The sequence below is a fragment of the Drosophila novamexicana genome, unplaced genomic scaffold (assembly GCF_003285875.2).
Source record: "Drosophila novamexicana strain 15010-1031.04,08,12 unplaced genomic scaffold, DnovRS2.1 tig00004554-arrow-pilon, whole genome shotgun sequence".
NCBI classification, from domain to species: domain Eukaryota; kingdom Metazoa; phylum Arthropoda; class Insecta; order Diptera; family Drosophilidae; genus Drosophila; species Drosophila novamexicana.
In genome coordinates this window covers 1,187,877-1,215,296 of record NW_020825051.1, presented here as the reverse complement: position 1 = coordinate 1,215,296, position 27,420 = coordinate 1,187,877, and the positions used below count along the sequence as shown (strand labels likewise).

At 37.0% G+C, this 27,420-nt stretch overlaps 1 protein-coding gene across 5 annotated transcripts in view; it reads right to left on the bottom strand.

The window, feature by feature from the left end:
- The window catches only part of LOC115769356 (poly(rC)-binding protein 3), a 96,711-nt gene that overhangs the window by 13,985 nt on the left and 55,306 nt on the right, over positions 1-27,420 (bottom strand). For all 5 annotated transcript variants that reach the window (XM_030714133.1, XM_030714134.1, XM_030714130.1 and 2 more), the window contains exon 3: positions 9,460-10,138. In XM_030714133.1, the coding sequence (XP_030569993.1) occupies positions 9,460-9,558 (99 nt within the window). In that variant the 5' untranslated portion in view covers positions 9,559-10,138. The remainder of the gene's footprint in view (positions 1-9,459; positions 10,139-27,420) is intronic.

Sequence of the window (27,420 nt, the reverse complement as noted above, 5' to 3'; positions counted from 1 at the left end):
GCACATTAACGGCATTAATTAAAACTGCTGTTTAATTGGAATTCTTAGAATAAACGAAAGACATGTATTTTTAAATATCAATAGAAGTGCTTTAAACTCAAACTTTGATTTATCTTTGCCTAATTAAAATTACTTTAGCCTGCTCAATGACAGCTTACAAATTTACGTAATAATGTCGATAATCACATTAATTAAAGGTAAACATATCCAATGTACACAATCTGAATTGGATTGCAATTGCTTGGCATTAAACAAATATTTTATTTATGCAAATGCATATTGATTATTGCAAATGAAGCTTAGGGGTCGAAATTCTTTCTCTTTGCCGATAAGCAAATCATCTTATGACAGGAAATGCCTGAAATTTCATATATTCATCAGCAACAGTAGTAGCAAAAGCGCTCAATATATAAACTAAATTTTAATAGAAAAAGAAAATTTTTCTAAATGTAACATTTGGTTTGCTTTTATGCGCTTTTTAATTCTATATTTATATTTATTAAGATATATATTTAGATGCGTTAAAAAACTAATTGCAACTAATTGCCTGATAAAAATAAATTCAAATATTGTCTAAAAAGTTAGCTTCTTCTGAATTATTCAAACATTGACTCTATTAAAATTTGAAAATTAAGAAAATATTCTTTATAATTTCCTGTACAACATTTATAACCAATTAAAGCATTGCGTATTTGGGATTTAGTACAAGTATCTTGGTTAACCTTCAAACAGTGCACTTTACGTGTCTGTCGCAAAGTTTGTCTGAATTTCACAATGCCTACCCATGGTCGCACACACACACCCCCACACACACATACACAGAGGGACAATGCAAGGTATACAAATATTTTTTGGGCATTTTGCCAATCTGTCAGAAAATTGCAGAAGCAGGCAAAGCAATATAAGTATGATAGAGCTCTCCGCTCGCCCATCAGAAGCAATGTAAAAATGTTATTTGTCTTGCTTTTTGCCGCTTTTGTGTGTCATTTTACATCTACTTGTAAAATATTTATGCCCATGGTGCTAGCTAAATGGCCGAAATATTTATTAGACACAAATATCTGTAGGAATTGCCATAATTATTAGCATGATTACGGTCTATGGCTCTATGGGTCTATGCGTCTATTGCGTTCTTATGCCTGTCTGCGCTCAAGACAAATTTTGACGGCGCTCTATAATTTATAGGGGCCTCTCCATTGAGAAGCTACAAACCAGAACACACGCAGCCTAGACCATTGGCCATTAAGTTTGATGTGCTGCTCATTAGCGACGGACGCTCATCAACATTAATATCGTGGTCAAAATGCTGCCATTACCTCGGCAACCTCTCAGCCTCTCCGCTCGCACCAACAAGCCAACGTTTTATCGCCTGCATATCAATTGCCACTTGCGGCTTAGAAGCTTACGCAATTTGCATAAATCTGTGTTTTGCTCAAGCGTGAAGCTAAAGACATCATTGAATATTCGCATACAATGCACACAATTTTTGCACTTTCACCTGATTGCATGCATGGCATCGAACTGCTGTGATTCCTTTTTGGACAAGTTTCTGCGCACAGTTCACATTTTCTAAAATGCATCACTTTTGGCCACAACACCGCAGAGAACAGGCGGCTTGTTGGGCCATTTTGCATGCCAGCAATTAAATGCTAAAATTTTGCACTTTCAACTAGCAATCGATTTGTATGCAAAAATTCACTTTTGCGGTTGTGAATTCAAAATTTTGCATACTATTTTCGGTTTTTTTTTTTTTTATGTTATTGTTGCTGTTGTTGTCCGTATGTGTGCTGTAAAATATGCATGGCAAAAATGGACACGAACTGCAGCAAAACAATGTGAACATTTTTGTGGTCCAGTGTGTACACACATCAGGTTTAGTCAGCTACAACCTAAGCAAATTGGGTTTTCAAAAGGCATGTCATGTTGTGTGGCCATCGATTGGGCAGCAGTTCTTTGAAAAAGTAATGCATTAAGCTAAAAACAAGTTAAAAGCATATGGTTGATCAAGCTGAATAGATGGAATTGAAGTTTGTTTCAGATTGTTGCAGATTGAAATATTTAAATTAAACAGGTGAGACTAAGATTCATAAATGGAAAATAAATCATTCACACATTGGGCAAAGGAGAGGCAAGCATTAAGTGCTGCAGTTTAATTAGTTTCTTATAATTGAAGCCTAAACACTTTTGTTTTAACTAAATAAATAAATATATTTTATTGCTGGATTTTGTGAGAAATCCTTCGACTTTTCAACTGCTTAAAGTACTCCTTATGTTGTGTGGCAGATGTATCTCAATATTTAAATAACAAATCGTAAAAGACATGTATTAAATGCTGTATTGCTGTATTTTGCTGCTGACTTGCTTAAAGTATTGCTAATATGTTCTTCCGTTTTTTTTTTTGATTTGATATAGTTTTTCAATAAATCTCCTTACTAATATTTACTCTTGCGATTTTCAATGAATTCATGCTGATTAAATACATATATTCGGATTCCTTTAAATTAATTGCTTTCATTTAGCAAACACTTAAATGGGATTTGCCCCCTTCTTCATAGATTCCTCACGTTTACATAAGCTTCAAATATATCTCAATATTTACATCGAAACCGTAAAAGGCAAAGTGCTTAATTAGTCTGTTAAAGTTCAGGCCTAAACAATTTAAATCGAACTATATAAATAAATATATTTTGCTGCTAGTTTTGTGAGCAAACCTTCAACTTTAATAATTGCTAAAAAAAAAAAAAAAAAAAAAAAAGTAATCTCTTTTTGTTTTTCAGCATTATTTTGATTTTATATAGCTTAAGAATATTATCCAATTGTTAATCAATATCATTAGTAATGTGTACTCTTGTAACTTTCAATCTTTTCACGCTCATAGTATACATTTATTTAACCTCTTCATGCCTGGCACTTCATATATCATTCGAATTGATATAAGCTATTAATGTATCTTCATATTTACTAAAAGCCTCAATATGAATATGTAATTTTGTAACTTTCATCAACTCAAGCTTATTTATTTGGTCTCTTTCAAAATAATTGCTTTAATTAAGCAAACACTTAAGTGATTTGCATAGCTCTTCATATATGATACTATATTGACATTTATCTCGATATTAACACGCAAACAAAGCTAAAGTGCATTCAAAAGTATCCTAGAAATAGTTCGACTTGTTATTTAGTTTATGGCAATTAATTAAGACCACGGTCTGAAAGAGACGAACTTTTATTTAATCAAATTAAAAATGCCACTTGCTGTGACTTGTGAGAAATTGTAATTGCTGCTGTTGTGCCCTGGCAAATTGTAAATTATTTAATTGTACAGTTTGCACATTTCTGTTTTCATTTCAAGTGCCAGGAGCAGCAGCAGCAGCAGCAGAGCACACACACGTCAGCAATACAACGCGACAAATGTGCAGCATGATTTATTAAAAAAGGGCAAGAGGGGCGGGGCGAGAGGTGTGTGCGGGTAGGACCAACGCATTGCGCACACATGTGTGCAACAGCAGTAGTTTTTCGTGCAACAAGCGGCAACAACCAACACACAAACGAACACGCATGTTGTAGCTGCATATCCTGCCCCACCTGCCGCCCTGCTGCCAACAGTTGTCACATTGCATTTTCCAACATTTTGTTGCAACATTTTTCTTGCAATTTTTCTTGAACGACTGGCGCGTTCCCCATAAATGGTTCTCACGGTTTGGCAATTGTGTTTTTGTTGTAACATGCAATGCATTTTTTGTTGTTTTTTTTAAGAATTTTCAACGCAGTCGCATTAACACAAAAATAGTAAGGCAAAAAAAATATTCAACAGTTTCCACCAACGCAGCAGCTGAAAATTGCACGATCAGCATGACTGCCATATACCTATACCTATAACTATATATACATATATATATATTTGTATTTATGTACACGTTGTTTTGGTTGTTGTCTGTGCTAAGCTGCCACCATTTCGTCTTCTTCTTGCTGTTCTTGCTGCTGCTGCTGCTCTACTAACATCAAAATTGTGTGTGGCTCTCGGCTCTTTTTATTTCTTTTGTTGCGGCACAATTAGCACCGTCCATTCTTTAGACTTTTTAATACGCTTCACTCTTATTCTTGTTGTTGTTTGTTCATTTCGCTGACTCTTCTTCTTGTTGTATGCTATTAAAGTCTCCTCGGCCACATGCTTTACAAGTTGGTCGGGTGATAAATGGGCTATCAAAATGTTGCGCTCGCTCGAGAATATTAGACAATCTGTCTGTATTCAAGTTGTCGTAAGTTTGTCTGGGCCCCACAAAAGCTTCTGCTATTATAATGTGCTAATAATTAGGCGCTGTAATTGTAGCTGGAAGGTAAACAAAGTTGCCTTCTTCTTCTTCTTGTTGTTGAGAAAAGTTTTTCGAGATAGTTAGGCAAACTAAATAGCACAGTTAGATCGTTAATGGGACTTTTGTGGGTAAAACTAGAAGACTATGTTGAAGTAGAAATCTGTTGAAATGTTTCTTTAAGCAGAGCAAAACATAAGCAAAGAATAGCATTAACTTTTATTTGATTAAAAAAGGCAAAACTAAATCTACCTTTTTGGGTTTGGGAAAATTCAACCCCGAATTGGGGCAAATAGGGCGTGCAGGCTTTTTCAGAAAAAACATACTCGTGATGCCCTCACGAATAGGTGTCTGAGTGTCGCACTAAAAAGCGGCAGGTCACCGATTAAATATTTATTTTATAAACATGTGCTCTAAAATAATGCATAAGATATTATAAATTAAATAAAAAGAAATTTAAAAATAGTTCAAAATCTAAACATAAAAAAAAAAACAACTTTAAATTATATTTATGCATGAGCGAGCTGTTATCAAATTTAAAGCAAACAAATTTACAAATTCAAAAGAACTCCATAAGTCTATTTTGGATACAGACAAGAGATTTCACAGTTGGCATTAAAAATGCCTTAATCTAATAAACAATAGCCTTTATTATAACGCTTAGAAATACAAATACTCGGACGTCAGTTGCAAATATTCGGAATTATGCGAGTGCTCAAGATTTATGAGTGCAAGTCAAGGCCATAAGTTGCTGGCATTTTGCGTCTTTAATTAACTGGGTCTTATTGTTTTTTGTTTTTATTTATTATTATTTTTTTCTTCCATTGGTTAACATTGCTTGCAATTGTTTGCAGTTTTGTGTGAAAGTCAGCGACAGACGTCGGTCGCATGAGTCAAACCGGAGTTGAATGCAAAGTCGTGACGCAGCTAATTAATTTATGACAAAACCAACAAAAAAGGAAAACTCAGCCATGCGACAATGTGAAAATTATAAAAAACTAGAGAAAAAACAAAAACTGACTGCACTTTTTGTGTTGTTTAGGTTATGGTATTTGTATTTTTTGTTGTTGTTGTTGTTGTTGTTGTTGCTTCTTGGCAGTCAGCCGCAAATTGCATAGAAACCAAGCTGAAAGTGGGTTGCACTCTCGCCCAGAATTATCGAGTATTTTGCAATTGTCAGACGTACTATAAGTATTCTCTGCAGCTGTTGTTTTTGTTTTTGTTCTTGTTGTTGCTGTTGTTAGACTTGTTGTTATTTTTGAATCATGCATTTTTAATTAGTGAAATTGCATAGAGTAGAAGAATGCAGCATCTCGACGTGAATTTTGTGTTCGATGCGCAATATTTTACAGACTCTTGTCTAATTATAATTAACCGATTTATTTATGCCACACCAACCAAAAATGTTTTTACATAATACCTTGCTGCTGCAAATTGAGGGCAAAATATCTTAAAAGTGTTTATCAGCAAATATTATGATATTCGTTCAAATGTCTTTTTAGCTTTATTGTTGAATGCTCACTTGAAGTTAGCTCAAATTGAATGCCAAGCATAAGACTAGCATTTAATTAACTCATTTCAATTTAAAGTCATGAAAGGTTGCTTGTATTAAAATTGTTTAATTTAGTTAAAAGCGCAATCTGTGTAATGTTTAGAAGCAACGACAAATATACATTTGTATGTTACATATTTAAATAGAAATATATGTACAGTAAACACTCGCTCAACGAATACTCTAAGAAGTCAGGTATCACTTTTGTGCGAACATGTATATACAGTGAATATACTCCTAATACACACTTATAAGGCGGATAACACTCTTGTGTGCACATTAACTCCCTTTTCTTAGACGAATACTTCCCAATTTATCCGTTGGTCGTGGGAGAGTTTACACTATAGTACAATGTACAAATATATGTGAGTAAGCTATTTAATTGCATATACCTGTGACAAATCCGAAACGGGGGTTCAATAATGAATAAAATGTAATTGAAATTAAAGCTAAGAGCATATATAAGTGTGTTTCAACCCAAATTTATTAATTATTATCAAAATTCAATGTGCCTTTATCGAAATTTGTCTTCAACCAACTGGAAGACCTGTCAACTAGCCTAAATCTTAACTTAACCACAGCTCCGCACATTACAAAGCTTCACATTCTAAAGATACAATTGGTCTAGGCGACAGTTTTCGACTAACGAATATCCACTATTAGTTATTAATTAGATATTCTGGCATTGTTACTGACTCGTTCCACAATTCTATAATACCCGTTATTCGGGCATTATATAAATACAGGGTACATGCAGAGATCCCTTCATTTCATGCTCAATTAAACAAGTCAACACGGATGTTGCTTGTGTACATTCAAAGCTCAACGCTCATGTCAATTGAAAATTTACTGTATTTTTGTTGTTTTTCTTTTTTTTATTATTTGCTACTTGATTTGCATTGCGCTCAAAAAATAAAACGTATTTACATACATGACACAGATGTGTGTATGTGTATGTGCGGATTTGTCAACTTAGACAACGGCAGACAGCAGCGACGCTGGCGTCGGCTCATAAATCACGCTAATCTATAACTATCGATCAAAAGACCAATACATAGAAGACGAAGAGGGGAGGGGGGCGCAGCAGGCAGCAGTCGGCGCTGTTCAAAGTGTCTTGAGAATTTATTGCCTGAATCCTTGTGCAAAGCGCGAATGAAATAAAAATCGAACACAACGAAAAGTGGCCAAAAATAAATATAAAAATAAAAGTAATGCAAAATGAGCAACAATTTTTACAATTTACATTTACATAGGCGAAAATACTTAATTTTAGTTTTGGCCACAAGAAGAGAGGGCGCAATTATTCACGGATGCCTTTGCTTTGCCGTTGCCGTTGATCGAAACTCTGGCCACACTCCGCAAGCATTTGGCAAAGAAAAAATGCTGTCATTTGTTTTTGTTGCTGTTTAACGTATCTCTGCGTGTCTCTCTCTTTGTGTATGTGTGCGTGTGTAGCTGTGTGTGTGTGTGTGTGCTTGTATGCGTTGATGCTTGTTTGTGTGTGTTGCTATTTTTATTATAAATTGTCTGCAGATATTTTTGCCCATTTGCCAATTTTCAACTACACATCATGTAATGTGTAGAAGCACTGTCATCCCGCCTTCGCCAAACCTTCCCCCCCCCCCCCCCCCCCCTTGCACACCATGTGGTGCACCCTTGCGTTTGCCGTTGCGACGCTCTGTCGCCTTATCTGCAGCTTCTGCTGCTGCTGTTGCACCTGTCGCTGCCATTCAGTGCATACATAACTTGGCAACAACAGCGACAGCAGCAATAAATATGCCCGTATATATGTATATACATATATATTTACAATATTTAAATCAAAAGCTGGTCACACTCTAAAATCCACATCAGGCACTTGCTACAAATCGGCTTTTAAGTAATGAGCCGCAAGATAAACGACAGCTTTGGCTAAAAAGCTTTTGACGGCTCAGCACGTGCCTTTTAGCCAGTCGACACTCGACACCCAGCAACATCTCGGCATTTGGCTGAAGTGGCACAGCCGTCGCGACGTTGCCAGACAGCTTTTCGAAGCTGATTTGTGTTTAGTTACTGTAGCTAATGTCGTTGAATAATTGTTGTTAATGACTGTTGAGTGTGATTAAATAAATGAGCTGATATTTACAGTGTTTTAGCGTGTTTTAAACCTCATAATGGGCATACGCTTTTCAAGTTTGAAAGAAAAGCTTAAGATTTGCAATGATACTCGCTTTTTATACAGCTTATATTCGAGTAAACATGCGATAATTATCCAATGCATTGAATCAGATTAGTTAAAAAATATATTTGTTTAGAATATATATTCGAATTTTTACTTTTAATAACATTGAAACATCATATTCAGATCTGAATTAGTTTGAGAATAACACGTTTGATTGTTTGATAGGTCTACGACTTCGGGAGAGAAATTTTACCTCTAAAATACTAATTTCTAATAATTTATATGTATATGGAATATCTTTTCATTCGTATCTTATATTAAATGTCTCCTTTTAAAACATATTTCATAAATATTTCGCTTGGTTCATCAACAATATTATACATTATTTGCATTTCTTTCCGTGCATTTGGTAATCATTCAGTTAAAATAAGCGCTTAATTATGCATGATAAATGGGTATTTTGCATTTTATGCATATTTTTGTTGTATTCAATCAGCTGCTGCTGAAACTGGTTGGGTATATATGGTATATATACAATTTTCTGATATCTGCCACGTTTCTGTTTTTTATGTTTATGTCATTTATTGATGTGTGCCCCTTTTTTATTACTCATATTTGCGGGATGTAATGATTATTTAATAGCCGATGCTTGCTTCGCTTTTTATGACTTTCAATATCATTTTTCGTATTTACATATATTGTGCATTTCATCTCATTTCATTTGATTTCATTCTTCTTCGGTTCGTAATAATGCGTGAAGTGTGGCATGTTTAATTAAAATTTGCATAATAAAAAAAATACCCCCATTAATTTATAATATTAATTACTTTTATTTCCAACCTGCAGCCATTTGTGGGTGTATTTTCATATCTCTCCTCCACATTTTATTGGTTTTAAAAGGTTTCGCAAAATTTCTGTAAATATTTAAAACGGCAAAATTCAATGGAACGCAGTTGGGCCTACATTATTAATACGACTGAACTTTCCATTTTCCATTTAAAATTCAGCCGGATCCGTTTGAGACATATATTGTCCCTTTTTCTGAGTTGGGGAGGAAGATTGTCACGTAAACTGATTCGGTAAAATCCTGTTGACGCTGTCAGCTTAACATGTCGGCTGACAAAACAGTTAACATATTATTATAATCATGGCCAGAGATCCTAACTCAAAAAAGCCAGTTTCAAGCACGAGTCAAGCGTTGAAAAGCCTTTTTACATGAGATTTCAAAATTAAGCTCAATAATAATAAGCTTTAAGAGAAATGCATGCCCAAAAGTCGTTCTTTAGAAGCAACAGCTTTAATACTTTAACTAAGCGCTTTGACTTAGAGAGCTTGGCTGAGCTAGACATTAAAGCTCTTAACAGCTTAAACTCAAACTAAGTGTTACAATAATTGAATAAATATATATAATATTAAAATGTGCACATCTCACTTACCTTTCCTTGCATAATCAGCCTTATTGTGAGTGTCACCGATGGATCCTCAAGTTTGATGGGCGCACCGCTCGCACTGCTGCTTGTGTTATTGTCCTCCATTTTTTGTTTGTTTGTTTGTTTTTTTGTGTTTTCCTTTTATATTATGCTGTCTTTTATATTGATATTATCTTTAAATTGTTGACCGAATGGCGGTCGTTAATATTTTTCTTATTTCTTGTAACTGTTTGTCTTTTAGCTGCGTTTTATAGCTAATGTTGTAAATATACTTGCTTTATGCTATATAGTACAATATATTGTTCATATATGATCAAAATATAATGCACACAGACATCTATTAGATTTTTGGCTAATTTTTTAAGTTTTATTTATTTTTTTATTATGTTTTGTTTTAGTTTCCTTGCAAATTAAATTGGTGGTGTCTTTTACTAGTCGTACTACGTTTTTTAATATATTTTCTTCTTTTTTTGTTGGCTTAAGCTCGCTGCGTTCTTTAAATCTTCGTCTCGTGTGATTTATGCTTATGTTTTGCTTCTTTTTTGGTTTTTCTTCCGTTTAAAAATGCAACATTTAATGACTGCTATAGATTTTGCATCGAATTAATATGTATTTAGGTATACTTAGTATTATTTTAATGTTGAGCAAAAATACTGTTGCTTAGCGTTTGTATTTAGACTTTGCACTGCAAAGAGACAAGAGAACAAAATTTCAATTAGTTGAGAAAAGAAAAGAAAAATGCACGCATTTGGAATACTTTTGTTAACATAAATAATAACTTGAAAAGCAGCTAATTTATTTTGTAAAATGTACGCAATGCATTTAATCAAATTGCTCCTCAGTCAACTCAACTCGAGTCGACTCGAGTCGGGGCGAGTCGAGGCGAGTAGAGTCGAGTCAACTTTCGAGGCATTTTTCTGGCTTCCGGCATTTTGTTGAACGAAAAGATTGCAACAACAAAAACAAGAGACTCAGCACGCATCGTTCATCATAAGGATAGTCTCGTGTGCGTTGCTGTAATTTTTATATGAAATGTGTTTTTATTTTATTTTATTTTACTTTTTTTTTTGCTCGTACACAACTTTGAAACAGCGCCAAGTTTTTATATGCATATTCCGCATACGGGAGACATACGGGAGAGCACACCAATGTGTATAATATCGATGGCCTGCCCCTTGCCCCTTGCAGCTGCCGTCAACGTTGCAGGCATTTCTTACGCTTGAAATCACTTCATGTGCAATTTACACAATATACGAATGTTGTTTTAGTTGGTTATTTTTTTTATTCATTCGCTTACTTTTTCATGTAAGAGCAATGCAAATTCCCAGCATAGCTTTATATGCGGACTTCGCATATGATTCTGAATGTTTTGCCACTGCCAGCAGAATCAACAGCAGAAGCGAACATATTTCCCAAGAGGCAGCGGGCTGAGGCGGAGGGTGGGGACAGAGCTCCAAAATATTTGCGCAGGCCAACGCGATGGTTGCCAACAACTTTCCCAGTTCTGCTAGTTGTTGTTTGTTTCTATTGTTGTTGTTATTGTTGACGCTGTTGTTTATGAAATTATGCGCACTAATTCCCCATGTAACGGCAACTCAGCCTAGAGATAGAGCATAGACTCTATGTAGCCTGTCTTCAGAACCAGGCGGCGGCCCGGAGCTTGTCGCGAAAACTTATGCGGGTCGGAAAATGTAAAAAGCATTAACGGCTAAATAAATGCGCATAATTTGGCTACCCGCCTGCACTTTACTTTGACATGATACTCGTACTAAAACAACAACAAGGCAGTCAATGATAGCCAGTCGCGCCAGCTGCCACGCCCAATTATTTGCATGAATATTTTCATGTTTGTTTGCAAATATGCAAATCTGTTGTGCTGTCCAGGTGTGACAATAACTAGTGCCACAGCTTGTAGCACACTCCAAAGCCATAGTCGGAATTAGATCCCAGAAAACAGTAGGCATCCCCGTGCTCCCAGCTCAGACATACTTAAATACCATAAAGTTCATTTAAAACGCAACTTTTGGGCTTATTTCAAGTTAGACGACATTGAATGAATTCTTAAGTTTTCAAGAAACTAACAAGTTTTCTTTAGCAGAGAAATATTTGCTGGCAAATTTGAAACGGCGACCTCTCCCTTGTTAGTTCGAAGCCAGACAAAAATAAACTCAAAATAAATGCGCAGCAATCCCAACGCTGGCTATATCATATTTAAATTCTTAGGAAAATAATCTTTGCATATAAATCCATTTTAAAATTGAAGAAAGCACTTTCTGGACATCTGCCCTAACTTTGTCCGCCCTGCTCAGCTAAGGCATTAATATTGCATGACAGACGAGGACCTTACCTGTTATGAACATGAAAAACTGCTTTTGCTGTTGCTTGACTGTACATAATTTATTCTACACCATGTTCAAAGAACATTCATCTATCACAAAGAAAAACTAGAGAAAACTTTTTGGCAGCATGTCACAAGTTTGTGAATTCATCATAAGGCCAATCACAATCAACCAAAGGCCCAAATAAAGCAAATTATAAATGCCAAACTAAACCAATTGCATGCATATTTCACATTTGAACTAACATATTTGCTGAAAATACCATTTCCCCAACCTGGCCTACAAACATTTTCAATGTTAGCCATAAAAATGTGAATTGCGGCACAGGTATGAAAATTGTGCAATAAAAATAAAAGGCAGTGGATGGGTTTGATTCCGACTCAGACAGAGCACGCACATCTAAAAGTCAAGCCATGAGACTGTCAACAGTCTCTGGGAGCTGGGAGTGTGAACCGGAGGCTGTCTTGAGGCAGCACACAACACATGACTGGAATACGTTAAAGACGACAGCTTGGAGTTGTCATCCGGCGGTCGCCCCCCGCCTGCCGCATGCTGTGAGCTGCTGCGGCTAGACACGAACAGAGAGCAGGCAACAGGCAACAGGCAGCAGGCGGCAGGCGGCAGGCGGCGTGCCGCAATGAAATAATAAGTTCCGTTACAGGCATTGTAAATTCTTTGCATTGCATGCCACGACACAGAGCCAAGATGAAGACATCTGCAGTCGGCGTCGGGCAACCCAATGGCATTGAGTCTACAAGACCGCGACCCAGCCTCCAACTGCTGCATCAGCTGCGGCTGCAGACTCATTATCAATCATACGCACTGTATGCGCGTACTTGGCATCAGCTTTTAATGACTTTTTCTTGCGCGACGCAAAAACCAAAGAAGAAGGAAAAAAAACTTTAAAAGGCAACGCATAGTCGTAACTAGTTTTCTTTTAATTAACTCGCATATAAATGCCAAGTCTGACTGGCAACCGGTTTGCTTTCTAATTTCTTTTAGCTTTTCCCACATACTAGCACAATTGTTCAGGCACACTCGCACATGCATGTATGCACGTGTACGTGTGTATGTGTGTGTGCCAATTCTCTAATTTCCTGGCAATGAGAAAAACAACGCCACAAATCATCAAGATATAAAGACAGAGTTTTATATGTTATCTTTCTTTTTTTTTTTCTCATCAAGATGGAAAACAAAATAAATTGCATATGCGGGCTATTTCTGCTAAAAATGTGCATTCTGTGTAGATTTTCGTGGAACGATAATAAAAACAAACTTCATATGCGGGCCAGAGAAAGTAAATCGCTCATCTTTGGCTGGCTAAAATAAGGAATGGGTCTTTAGAGGTTTAACGAAAAGAGTTTGTGCATTGCAGAATAAGAAATATTTTTTTAACAATTTTGAATGAACAATTTATATTGAATGTTTCATTTTTTTCTAAACCAAAAATGTATAGTTTTATAATTGTAATAAGCTCGTATTTCGTTCTGCTGACATATTTAATTTTCTGTTTGCAAATGAAATTAAATAGTTTTTACTAGAAGTCCAGCAGCTGGCATCAAGCATTAGTTTATTTAATTTTCAGCACAATTTTCGGCGTAACTTTCGGTTTATGTTATCAAGAACTGACAGACTTTAATCAAGTTAGGGGCACAGTCAAAAACTGTTGCCTGCTTTGTGGCGCACAGCATTGTGGTATCATAATAATTTTGTGCCCAACAGTTGTTGCCATTTGATATTACACCTACATATACTATTTGCACACATTGTCTTGGCCAAAGAAAAAAAAGAAAAGAAAACCAATTGAATTTTTTTTGACTTGATCTCAGAAAGCAAACAAAAAGAAACTCATGAAACGGCACAATAAATGCTAAATGTTGTACGTGACACAGACACACACATGCACACACACACACACACACACGGGGGGGTCATATGAGGCTGCTGGATGGCTGAATGGGAGGATTGAAGGTTGGGTGTATGTGTTGCAGAGAAACGCTGACATCTCTGGCTTAAAAATGCTGTCATGCGTTGAGAGACTTTTGTTGACGGCGGCGTTGACTTTATACGTCAATTTTCGTCGTTGTCATACATAGACGTGCGGAGTTTTTCCGTTTATGGCAGGCAAAGGAAAAACAAACATTAAGTGCAGACGAGTGCCAGTCGGAACGCTGACGGTTCGCTGCTTTCACTCTGCCTAAAATGCCATTTTCTAGTCAGCAGCACAACACTCTCACGTCAAGTTGTCGTCTGCCAGCACCACCATCAACATCACCATAACCGCCACCAAAAGCACCACCAAAGGCAGCAGCAGCTAAGTCAAACTCAAATCCAAAGGCAGGTAGGTGTTGGTGTTGTGGAAACAGTTTCATCATCATTATTATTGCTATTATCATTAGAGACCCCCCGCAACGCACGGCGCATAATTTTATATTAATACACTCACAGAAGGTGTTTGAATTTTATGCCAAAACGTGTACAAGATTATATATTACTCATAATTGAAACGAACTAATAGACACAACAGCATTGTATCTCTTAATTTCGAGTCTATGCTAAGGTTAACTTACCACAAATGCTTCTTTCAAGCGCAGACTGTAACTAAGCCAGCTAGATCGAATCAGTATATCATATATGTTAGCTATCATACGAATTACATAAGAAACTTTTACTTTTACTTGAGCCGACTAGTCAAAAGCTGTTCATATTTTATATATTTTAGTTGAAATCTGAATATTATATTTAAAGCTGGAGACAATTGAGCGAAAAGCGACTAGTTTTTTCTAAAAAATATTGCCTAAAGTAAACCCACATTAGATTAATGTGAATTTAAACAATCAATTTGGTTAGTATGCTTTCATAGTGTATTTGGTCTTTGGCATTGTAAGGAAAGATTTTCTCTTTTCTTAACAGCAGCACTCATGTGGTGTGGTTTTTGCAATTTTGTCGCCCCACAGAGCCGTTTCTCGTGGCGTTCAACAGAAATCCAATCAGTCAAGAGTTTTAAGTTTACTCACTTCACTCAACATGTGTGCGCGAAATGCTCATTAACACATTTTAATTGCCCGAAAAAAGGAAAATGAGTTTCCAGTTGTTTACTTGAAGTTGCAATGACACTTGCTGAAAACTTTTAGATAAGCTTCAAGTTAGGGAAGTTTTAGCGAAGTTAAGACAACAGTAGATCAGTTAAATATTCAAAGAAATATCAAAGAAAAGTACTTTTAAAGCTTTAAGTAAAGCTCTCAGTCTATATCTAAAAGAAAATCCGTTTACTAGAAGGTTTAAGAGACGGCAATGAATTTTAAAAGCTTTCATTTACAATTCGTAGACAGACTGTAAAGAATTTAATTTACAAAAATTCGTGCAACTCAATTCTGAATTTAGTTATGCTTTCTATAGTTATATACTTCTAACAAAAGTTTTTTCTAGCTGAGCGTGGCTGAGTTCTTTGGGACTTTTGGCAATACACCTTAACACATGCAGACATATGTAGGAAAATTCTAGGCAAAAGTTGCAAGATGAAAATAAATTTTAAAAATTAATTATGCACATGTGCAACACACATGACTGCCGCCCCCTTTGGCAGAACTGCCCGTCTGTGGGTGTATTTTTGTAAGCCCAACAGACGACACCTGACACATTTGCAGCTGTTGCTGGACGAGAGCACAGACCGTCGCCCTGGAGGGCGGTCAAAGGGAAAACTCATTAAAGTGCGTAATTACAAGCGCGCACACATGGACACATACAAGCGCACACATTCAAAACGGAACAACAACACCACAACTTTGTGCACATAATAATATTAATATTAATAACATAAAATACTTGGCTGCTGAGCCCAAACCCAAAACGGTCAACAAACAGTCCTTGGTCTGATGAATGTCCCTGGGCCGCACTTAATAACATTTGGGCAGATTTTATAGCCGGGCGTTAGCCGTGCACATAATTTGATTTATGTTTACCAACTGGCCCCAAAGGCAACGATTTTCTCTTCACTTTAAAAGGTTTTAAGCGAAATTTCTTCTTCATTCTTTTTTTTGGTAGTAAAACGGCTGCCAAATAAAAGATTTGAGCTGAAAAATTAAGAAACATTTCATGTGCGCTTATCGAATTACACGATGTGAACTGGCAAAGCGCTTATAAATTACTTCACATTAATTTGAATTTAAGTTGTGAATTGATTTACAAGGTGCTTACTTTTGAAAACCATACTTATTATATATATTCTTGAAGTATTGGGCCTAGAAATTGGCCTTTCAATTACTTTAATTACGCAGCATTAATCAATGTTGGCTTATAGATTCTATATAGACTCAAACCCGTGCTTTAATTGCAGAACAAACATAATGGGAACCAGACACAATTTGCAAAATCTCCTGGTTAGCAGTTCCAAAACGATTTTGCTGCCACATTCAACAATGGCAAAAACAAAACGCAAATGTTGCAGAAATATTTAATTATCCGACACATACAAAGCGAGCATTAAGGGGCAGGCAGCCCATAATAATTGCTGCTGCTGTAACAATGGGCATATGCCCGAAATTATAGCATACTTATGTGGGTGGACAAACGGAAGGGGTAGGCTAAAACTTTGGGCTTCCTGCTGCTGCTGCTCTCTTAGAACACCTCAATGCATACACAAAGCTTACATAAGCAAACCCACCCATGCACACACACACAAATACAACACAACAAACACACACATATACACGAATGCCGAGTGCCGTATTAATTTTGTGTCAAATAAGTGAAACGCAATTAAACGCACATGTCAGTTCGTGGCAAATGGCCAATAACCAGACAGAGCCACAATTAGAGTGAGAGGAGAGCGTGAGAAACGTAGACAGAGATAGCATATAGAGCCATAGAAAGGGGGAAAGGGAGCGGGAGAGAGAACCAGCAAGGGCTGCACAGCATCCACAATCAATACAAGCTCCAACAAAGCCGCCACTCAATTCGTTTGTACAACAACAAAACTAATATGTGTATGTGTGTGTGTGTGTGCGTGTGTGAGTGTGCCTGTGTGCAGATTGCCATACAGACAAATTGCACAAAATCCCTTAATATGATGACCTATTAAAATTATGTTCGCTGCTCGCGACAATGGCAACAAAAGCGGAAACTATAACGGCACAAGGGTAGTGGAAACGGGTGGAGGTGGGGATGGGGGGTAAAAACTCTGCATCGTAGGCGGCTTTGTGTGTGTAATAACTGAAATAGTATATGTATATACACATATTTTTCTTTTTTCTTTTCGTTTCTTTGAGTGTGTGCGTCCAAAATTGCCTATTACATATTACAGCGCTATAAAAGCACTCATATATATATATATATATACATCTGTATGTGTATTTGTAAATATGTATGTATTGCAGTGCACATGAAATTTACGATCCAGGCACGTCAAACAGATTGAAAGTTAGCTAGGGACTTGTCATCATTGATTGCGTGGGCGTGGCTTTGGTAACATAACTCCCTAAGATGATAAAGCAATTATTGGGAAGTTTGTGCGAAAGTCCAGAGGGACGTAGTTATTGTACATTTTTAATAGCAAGCTGAGCGACATAAATGTGAGCAATATAAATGCTTGAAATTCGACATGAAATATAAATAAATAATAGTATATATGGAAAAAATAGTTGGTCAAAAATAAATGGACTCTACTTGAATTATAGCTAAGTTACTGTCAGATAATGTAACTGTAACGATACTTCCCAAATATATAAATATAAATTCCTTAAAAATATATTTATATAAATAAATATATACTAAGAAAAATAAAAAAATAATAATTATATACTATGAAATATATAAAAATATATATAAATCAAATTTTTTTAAATATATACATATATTTATTTTAAAAAACTATAGAGAAATATATATTGGAAAAAACTGCACTTAAGAAAAAAAACATTTCATTTGTAGTTCAACTGGATTCTAGTCAATTCTACTCTACTCCATATCAATGGGCTACTGCTATTCCAAGAAGAATATGTAATATTTGACTTGTCTGCTTCAATCGCAATACTTTTTTATGGTATTTTCATCAAAACCCACAGATTTTTTCTTTGGTTTTTCTGTGTTGGCACACTTTTTGCTGAGTTCTACACAAGGCAAGATAAAAATGATAACCCCTATGAACTGCTGTAGAGCTGCTACAAAGCGACAGCAACAACAAAAATAACATCTGCAGTTCATAGTTTTTAGTGTCAAAAATGTCGAGACTGTCGAGTCATTGCCTAGGCAGGCTGATATGTAAATGCACAATAAAGCAGAAGGATTAAGGATTATACCACAAGGCACACAGTCGGAAAGAGCTGGAGAGAGAGAGAGAGGGGGGAGGGGTTTGGTGAGGCAGAGAATTGAGAAACAAGTCACAAATATCATAGACAATAGTAGACAATGAACACACACACACACGCACAGAGAGAAAGAAAAGAATATGACAAAAAGTGACAAAATGTTGGCACAGGTTTTTCCATTTCATTCCATTTTATTTCTTTATGCGCAACATATATGCCACATCATATGATGACGTGGACATATAGTGTCCTGAATAGACATGTGTGTGTTGCAGTGCGTGTCTGTGTGTGTGTGTTAAAGGATGTTTATAACAATGCCACAGCCAGAGGGGCAAACTATGCAGAATATTTTGATGCTCAAATGTCACAGGCATAAATGAAAAAAAAAATAATAATACAAACTTGAAATGGCATTTAATTAGAAAATCCTCAAAAGAATTCAAATCAAACAAAAATTCATTTTTACTCTAGGCGAGCGAGCACAAGCTCCATATAACGGATTATGGATTTAATATTCGAGTGTCCAACTATGTACCCTTTATGTGCGTGTGTGTTTTGAGAGAGCTTATCAAATTAAAATTTAACACAAGCCAAGGGTCGTTACGTTGATTTACGCTCCGACCGAAGCCCTTGACGTCCATTCAATTGTTTAACTAAAGTTTTGGCTTTGCCTGCGTGTGTGTGTGGGTGTGTGTGTTCAGTCTGCACCTCATTTATAATGGACACACAAAACTTCATTTATTAAGCCAACAACTCAGTTATTAAGCACACAACACCCTGGATGGCTGTACATTGGTGGACCTTCAGCTATTTATCTCGTTTAATCCATTTCTCATTTGCCAAAGCTTAAACTTTGAAATGACAGTCTCTAAGCCACAACTAATTGAAAATTAATTTCGGCCAGACAACATTTTAAATGTTGATGGAAAAATATCGAGAATAATGCAAGCAATTGTGATCAAATAATTATTGCATAGATTAAACCTTGTAGTTAAAACAAGAGAATGTAGATAGAATTTATGAGAAAAAAAACTTATGTAAACTAATTAAAAGATTACAAGAAAGTAGAGGATTATGTATAAGGAAAATATAAAAGAGGTGGACTTGGAAAAAATAAAGATCAGGAGATCTTTATCCAATCTTTCAACCAATTGCTTTGAAATGTAATGGGATAAGATAAGAGAAAAACAAGTAAGAGGTTCTAGTCGGGAGCTCCCCACTAGGGGATACCCTGAACCCTCTTCTTCCAACATCAAATGCATATATATATTCTATTTTAGAAGCTATATGTCAAGTTTGGTGACTCTAGCTCTTATTATTTACCAAAATTGCCCAAAAAACAGGATATCGATATCGATTTTTATTGATTGCTTGGAAACGGAGTAGGAGCACCTACATCTAATTTCAAGTCTCTAGCTCTTATAGGTTCTGAGATCCTTGCGTTCATACATACGGACGGACGGACGGACGGACAGACAGACGGACATGGCTAGATCGACTCGGCTATTGATGCTGATCAAGAATATATATACTTTATGGGGTCGGAGATGCTTCCTTCTGCCTGTTACATACATTTGCCTTTCGCACAAATACAATATACCCTTATACCCATTTTTAATGGGTTCAGGGTATAATAATATTAAATAAATAATGCTAATTAGATTAGATACTAATTACAAATTGAAATATATAAAAAATAAAAATATATAAAAAAGAAATAAAAATTAGTAGACTATAATAGATAATAATAGTATTAAACCAAAAAATATTATTTATAATATTCAAAAAAATATTTGTAATATTAAACAATAATAAAATTTATAATTAACTATTGGCTTGGTAATATAAAACAGAAAAGAAAGAATATGCTTTTCCCCAGCACTTAATATAGTATAAATCCCGACAAAAAGCCAATATCAGACGCTTTACGCATTTCAATCTATTTCTCTCTGGCGCTTTCTCCTCCTCCATATCCAGCTCTAGAACAGTCTCTAATGAAGTCTACAGATGGTCTCTGTCTGTCCCATAATGCGGTCAATCACATAATGTCGCCTGACAGCCCATAATTATTGCAACTGTTGTCGTTGCTGTTGTTGTTCCTGTCATCGTTGTTGCCAGCGTCATTGCCGCCTTAGAGCGTTAAGTATCCGTTGGATGCATTTTCTTTAGGAGCAGATTTTGTGCCATGTACCTACACTAATTACAAATTGCGCTATGCTACAGTTGCTGTTGCTTTTGCTTGTTGCCCCCCGTCTTCGTGCTGTTTGTTTGTTGCCAGCGCAGCAAATTCTCTCGTCTCATAAATTAAGTAGGCCACCCATAGACGGACCGATGCAGACACCATCGCAGCCCATTTACCCCCAACCGCCCCCGCCAGCACAGGTGCAAATGCAGCAGCAGCAGCAGCAGCCCAGTGGGTTGCCTGAAGCCCCCCGCCTGGTTTGCTGGGTGAATTTTTATTAACACCGACGTCAACGACGCGTTGCAAAATGCAACGAAACATTACAAATGTTGCCAAGCAAAAGATGCACATAAACCCACACACACACACAGACACACGGACACAGCTGTCTTGAGACTTCGTCTGCTTGAAGAAATCTTATTAAAAAATACACACGGAGTGAAAATATGGTCGGATATGTTAGTTTGTTGTTATTCCTTGTTGTTGTTGTTGTTGTTGTTGTTGTTGTTGTTGTTGTTGTTGTTGTTGTTGTTGTTGTTGTTGTTGTTGTTGTTGTTGTTGTTGTTGTTGTTGTTGTTGTTGTTGTTGTTGTTGTTGTTGTTGTTGTTGTTGTTGTTGTTGTTGTTGTTGTTGTTGTTGTTGTTGTTGTTGTTGTTGTTGTTGTTGTTGTTGTTGTTGTTGTTGCAGTAGCGGCAGTCACCGTTGCAATCGCATAAATTACGGCCAGCAGCCAAACATCAACTACTACCTCCATAGCCATACTCAGGCACTCTCTTTCTCTCTCCCTCTTTCTTAATCTTTATCACCTCTCTACACAATTCTCACTTTTGCCTAATGCCTGTTTGCCTTTCTAGTTGGGGGGCATTCGCCTTTTTAGCACCCAGCGTAGAAGCCGAAGCATGAAATGCGATTTGCCAAGGCATTTGCCATCATCATAATCACCAACAAAGACAAGCCTACACCTTACCCCTTAAGCACATGAGTGGAGCATTTTGTTCTTACCTTAGCCGTAGCTAGCTGTTAATAACACAAACGGGGTGTTAATATACGCCAGGAAGTATTAGTAAGTAGTATATTTTCAATATTTAAGGTATGCTTGCAATGTCTTAAGCAAAAGTCTGCAGAATAAGGAATAATAAAAGGAATTTATGTTGCATATATTTGAAACAAACTGTAAAAATATATGTGTACACAAAATATATATATAAACTCTATATAAATTACATTTTGTAACTATATATACTTTTAATAAAAATAACCAAGCATAACTTTTAATTTATCGTATCAAAGTTTCCATTTATAGAAACCTTAGCAAATACTATAGTATTTTTAGTTAATTATAAAATATAATTAATTATTAATTTTTTTATTTAACTTATTGTTTCAAATATGGCATTTATATTATTATTTTGTTATGGTTCATTTATAATTATTTTTAATTACTCCAATCACTATCTATATTTTTATAAAAGCTGATAATCTTGGCTATGCAACACACCTGTTATTATTTCTTATCTTGCTCTCCCGCAATCTTCAATTAAACCCCTGCTGGAAGCTTCTTTAATTTGCTAATTAACATGGCCATGAAGCCTAGCACATAAATTACAAAGTCTCTGTTAATTGGCCTGTTGCAAGACACTGTTGATACACGTTGCATGCAATCGCCAAAGAGCTAAATACGCCTGAAGTAATACTTGCAACATGATGCTACCGCTGCCGCTGCTGCTGCGGCTGCCGACTTCATAAGCCTGAACTCAAAAGGTAACCTCCTTTGGGGGTAAAGCAAAGCTCGGGACCAATGTTCCCCCAACACGTGCAAATACATACATATGTATCTAGCGTGGAGTATCTACCATCGACTGATATTTGGTCAAATGCCATTGGGTGAGAGGGATGATTGGGGAGGTAGGGGCATTGCGTGAATAGGCGTGGCATACGTTTAAGCTTTGGCGTATTAGTTTACATGGCAACTAACTATGTGTAGTTGGCAGCTCTGCTGCAGCACACTCTTAGTGTGAGAGCGGGAGAAAGAGAGAGAGAAAGAGAGAGAGAGAGAGAGAGAGAGAGAGAGAGAGAGAGAGAGAGAGAGAGAGAGAGCGAGCTTTGAGTTTTTATTGTAGGGCAAATGGATCGGCTTTTATGCAACAGTGCGCATCAAAAAGTATTTGACAACTGCACACAGTGTGCACACACTGCTAAGGTTTCGCAGCAGAGAAACAATAAGAAATAACAAAAAGAATAAGCTGAGAGCCAGCAGATGAAAGTCACTTAAAAAAGGCATTAAAATTCATTTAGGTAAGTCGAATAACCGCAACGATATTGAAATTGATGCAATGGATTTAACTAATAATACAGTTAAATCCTGTCAGAACAGCTGAGCGTCAGTCGCCAAGCTGTAAGCAGCAGCTATAAGCAAAAACAATCACACGCTTCATAAGCGCAGCGCAGACGCGACTGCGTAGGTGAAAGATGAGGGGGTGAAGGAGGGTTGAAGCAAAGTTGGCAGAAAGCAGGCAACTAGGGCAGAGTATAGACGCGGTGGGGATAACAATTGAATAAGCGAGGCAATCAATCAAAATACAAAATCTATTAGGAAGCAGAAGCGAACGAAGCAAATGAAGAAGAAGACGCAAGCGTTGCCCGAAGGAACTCGTTACTGGCACAGTGGGTGTGACACATAAATATGGGCATCAAAATGTATTATGTGTGCATTTCTTATTTAATCTATATATAATATGCAATTAAAATGATCTTATATGTATATTTAACAAAAAGACATTTACCCCAAAAAAACTCACATTTATTTTATGGCTATTTAATATGGATAATTTGTGACTATCGTAATACTTAAATGGCACACAGATATGATGGCCAAAGTTTAGGCTTTTAGCATAAGCCATTTATAAGTCTAATGCAAACACATATAAATGGATCTAAATCATAATTAGAATATTCTAGTACCAAAGTTGGCCCATTGTGCATTTGCGAATGACACAAAACCTAAGCCAGTCAACTGGATTCCGAGTTTTCCGACTGTGAGTGTGTCTGGTTCAATTATGAGGCGGGCGTTGGAAATCGCTTTTCTTTTACCGGGACTCAATTCAGTTTTATCGAGTGCGACGCGGCTAATTTAAAAATGTTCATAAGCAAAGTAAATGACATTCTTAAATGGCATAAATTTATAATTTCAGCGTTGTACGAAGTGCACAGGAGCGAGTGAGCACGATATACATAGAGAAAGAGAAAGAGAGAGGAAAAGTAAGGGAGTGAGAGGGGGGGGGGGGGGGCAAAACGATAGCAGCCCTGAGTGCTAAAACAAAGTGCTTTCCATTTTAATTTATTAATTTAATGTGCGCTCTAAAAGGCAGCAGTAGCTGTGGCAGTTGCAGGACCTGCCACTGCCTGCCCCCTCCCTCCTACCAACACCCTGCCACCAGGCATTTTAAATTTTTAATTCAATAAAGCGGCAAAAAAAAAAATGTTGCCTATCGAAGTGACGTTCCGTGGGCGAGACGCAGTTGCGGGGGCGGGCGGCCATATTTAGCGCGACAGTCGTTATGGCCATAAAGTTTAAAGGCGCAAGGGTGCGTGTGCGTGTGTGCGTGTGTGCGTGCGTGTGTGTGTGTGTGTGTGTGTGTGTGTGTGTGTGTGTGTGTGTGTGTGTGTGTGTGTGTGTGTGTGTGTGTGTGTGTGTGCTATTTTTGGCCAATCTGCCGCTGGCTGTGCAAGTACATTAAATATTGGGCTAAAAGCTCGCCCGAGACACAGCCAGTCAGTCAGTCAGTCAGTTAGGCGGAGGCTGGCAAAACAAACGGCAAGTCATAATGCTTATTGGCTTTGTGCTGGGCTAGAAAATACAATTAGGAAAAGGCCAAGCCAAAGAATTTCAATTAAATTGGCAACAACAATATGTACATGTATATAGTATATTTGTGCCATATATTAATCAGAGCAGGGCTAAAGTGCAATGCGAGTGTATTAAATTGAAATGTGCGTGTGTTTGCGGTTTGAAATAAATTTTTAAAAATTTAATTAAAATGCCGCGAATTTAGGTACCCTGCAACAACAACAGCAACAATGAAAATTTGCTGCATAAATAAGAAATTAGATTTTAATATAGCACACATTTAGGCGCGCGCTCCCGGGGCCACATCATAATGAAAAGCCGCACGGGTGCCTGCTGCCAGTATTTCTTCTATTTCTTCTCCTTTTTTTTCGTTTTTTGCCTGGACAAGCCTTTTTGGGGCATGGCACGACGCCAGCTTTTGTTCGGCATGAAACCGTCGCAGTCGGCGGGGTTTTTCTTTTATTTTCTACATTTTCCTTTCGGCCAGTTAACAGTTTGCCTTTGCTTCATAAAACTTGAGCGAGCGCTTAAGGAAATGCTTGAAATGCTTTTATTCGTAGCCAGAGAGTTGAAAGCATTTTAGTTCTTGCTTTTCTATTCCACTATTTCTCTTATGCTTGTGGGCGAACTACGCTTTGTGAAGAGCTTCATCTTCAGCTCGAAGATACATACGCGTTGTGGCAGATACTTTTGGGCAACATGTTCAACTCGGTCGTGTGATTGATGAATCGCTTGAAAAATGAACAAATTGACGAAAAGAGCGCACACGTGAAGTGGAAGATACTAAAAGTTGTTGTAGAGCATGCCAAATGCCGTAGCGTTGGCCTATATAATGGACTTTACGCATAATCTAAAATAATGATGTGGCTTAATGTGAGGAACACACACTTAGACCGTACTTTATATGTAAGACTTAACTTAATGCCAAATACGCGTTAACCTAATTAATGAGAATCGCAGAGAAAGGTGGAATTGCATATAAGACGGGTTCAATCTGATTTGCCCTATTTACTTACATTCCTAGTGTCAAAAATCTGGCCAGTGTTTTTAATTGAGCCGTTTTCGCCGTCTATATCTTTGTATATCCCTGTATCGTTGGCAAGTATCATCAATATAGCTTTAAAAACTAAGAGCAACTTTTAACCAAGCCAAATGCAGTGCACATTATTTTCTTTGAAGCAAGATATAATGCTACTGAACTGTGCGTTCGCTCGTTCGCTTTTACCCGTTTTGTATTTAAGATAGTTATTTATTGCCAAGCTCATCTGCGAGAATAATTTCAAGTTTAAGTGCCTGCTTTCAGCAAGAGTAGTCATCATTGAGCTATAACTTTTGTAGATGCAGCAACGAGCTAGAGGCTAACAATCGGTGGAAACGTAGAAACATACAACAACGGAATGCACACATGAGTTGCATAGCGAAATAAACAGCATTTAGTGCATAAGTATTTAGTGCAAGCGGCCAACTCGAAACCAGCCCAAAAACCGGCCAGCATACCTCCTACACCCCCCGCACCGCCTGCCGTTGTCTCATCTGGTTGTTAGCAGGAAAATGCATCAATGCATGCCGTAAAAGCTGCTGTGAAGGAAAAAAAAAAAAGAAAAAGAAAAGGCCAAGACAACATAAAACACGGCGGCAAAGAAAAACGGCCAAACAGGCCACCAGTCAACGGCAAAGAAAATGGCCAAACAAGTTTGCTGTGTTCTACGAGCAACGACGAAACAGGCAAGAGTCTATGGAGCAGGAGCTGGATGAGTTGCTGGCTGGCTCTGAAAACTTGGCGTGCTTGTTTGTCATCATCATCGCCATGGTTATTATCGTCATCATCATCATCATCATTATCAGCATGCACAACAACTGTGGGGGCAACTGTTGTATGCAGTTTTTTAGTTTTTCACTGCCACATTGAATTGAGAGACGGCGAAACATGTTTTTCCACCAGTGTGATTTTACCTTGCCAACCGAACAACCAAATATAAAATGAAACCAAGCCAAAAATGAAAATACATTCGCCACATGGACCGCGTGTCTTTCTTTCTTTCTCTCTTTCCTTCAACTCGGCTTAAAAGTTGCTTCGTTCGTTGCCGCAACTGCCTGCAAAAGGTATTATGATAAACTCAGCAAGAGCAAGGGCCAGACCCAGAAGCAGAGCCAAAAACCAGATGCAGAGCAAGAGCTGCAGGCAAAACAAACTAGAAGCCAAAGGAACTAACTTACATGCAACATGCAGCACATGCCCCTTAGAACATGTACATGTACACACAATAACACGGCAATTAGAAACAGCCAAGAGTTTGCTACAGTTCAAGAGAGAGAGAGAGAGAGAGAGAGAGAGAGAGAGAGAGAGAGAGAGAGAGAGAGAGTGAGTAGATCCAGCGCAGCACGTAGAATAGTAGTTGCATTAGGCTGAGGCAGCGATATATACACACACACACCCGCACACACACACACAAACACCCACGACCAGCAAAGCTCTTCTCCCTGGTCTGTGGGCGGACTTTAAGTTGCGGCTTCAACAAAGTTCTATTGAAATACTCCACAAAAGGTGGCTAAAGCCAAAAATAAAGTGAAGAGCCCCAAGTCGGACCAAAATGTAATACAAATAAATCAATTAATAATCTAATCAATCTAAATTCAGTACACATTAAGATTACATTAAAAGCTGTTTAAAATAATCTGACAAATTAAATATTTTAAGTGTATATATAATAAACAACAAGCAATAAATAATCAGCTTATCTCATCAAAAATCTCCCGTTGCACTTTTTTAGTGCTAAAACTCTGAGAATTATAAGCTGAAGTTATTATACATTTATTTATCAAATAAATCCTATTACTCTTTGAGCAGTATAAACTGAATGTACTTATTATTATTCAATATTCATGTATCAAGTTAAAGCTAAAACTCTTTGAGAATTATAAATATACAATATCAATGAAACCATAATTAAAATTCAATTGTTTCATTAAACGTTTTGTTCCTGGCAAACGTTCAAAATCATATTTTCCTCCAATCAAAAATGATTTATCCAACTGTTCACAGAAACTGCTCCTACTCTTGTATCCTGCAATCACATTCAAATTGACTTCAACGACTCACATCAACTTTATAAGTGCTCTTCCCGTCCTAAACAAACTTGGGCAAAACTTTCAAACTTTATTTATTCGGCGTAGGCCGTCGAGACTCTTGTGCCACCAAATGCGACGCCTCCACATTAATTAAATTTTGCACTAGCGGTAAAAAGAAATGAAATAAAATATATGCGATAGGGCGATGCCGCGCAGCTTTAAAGA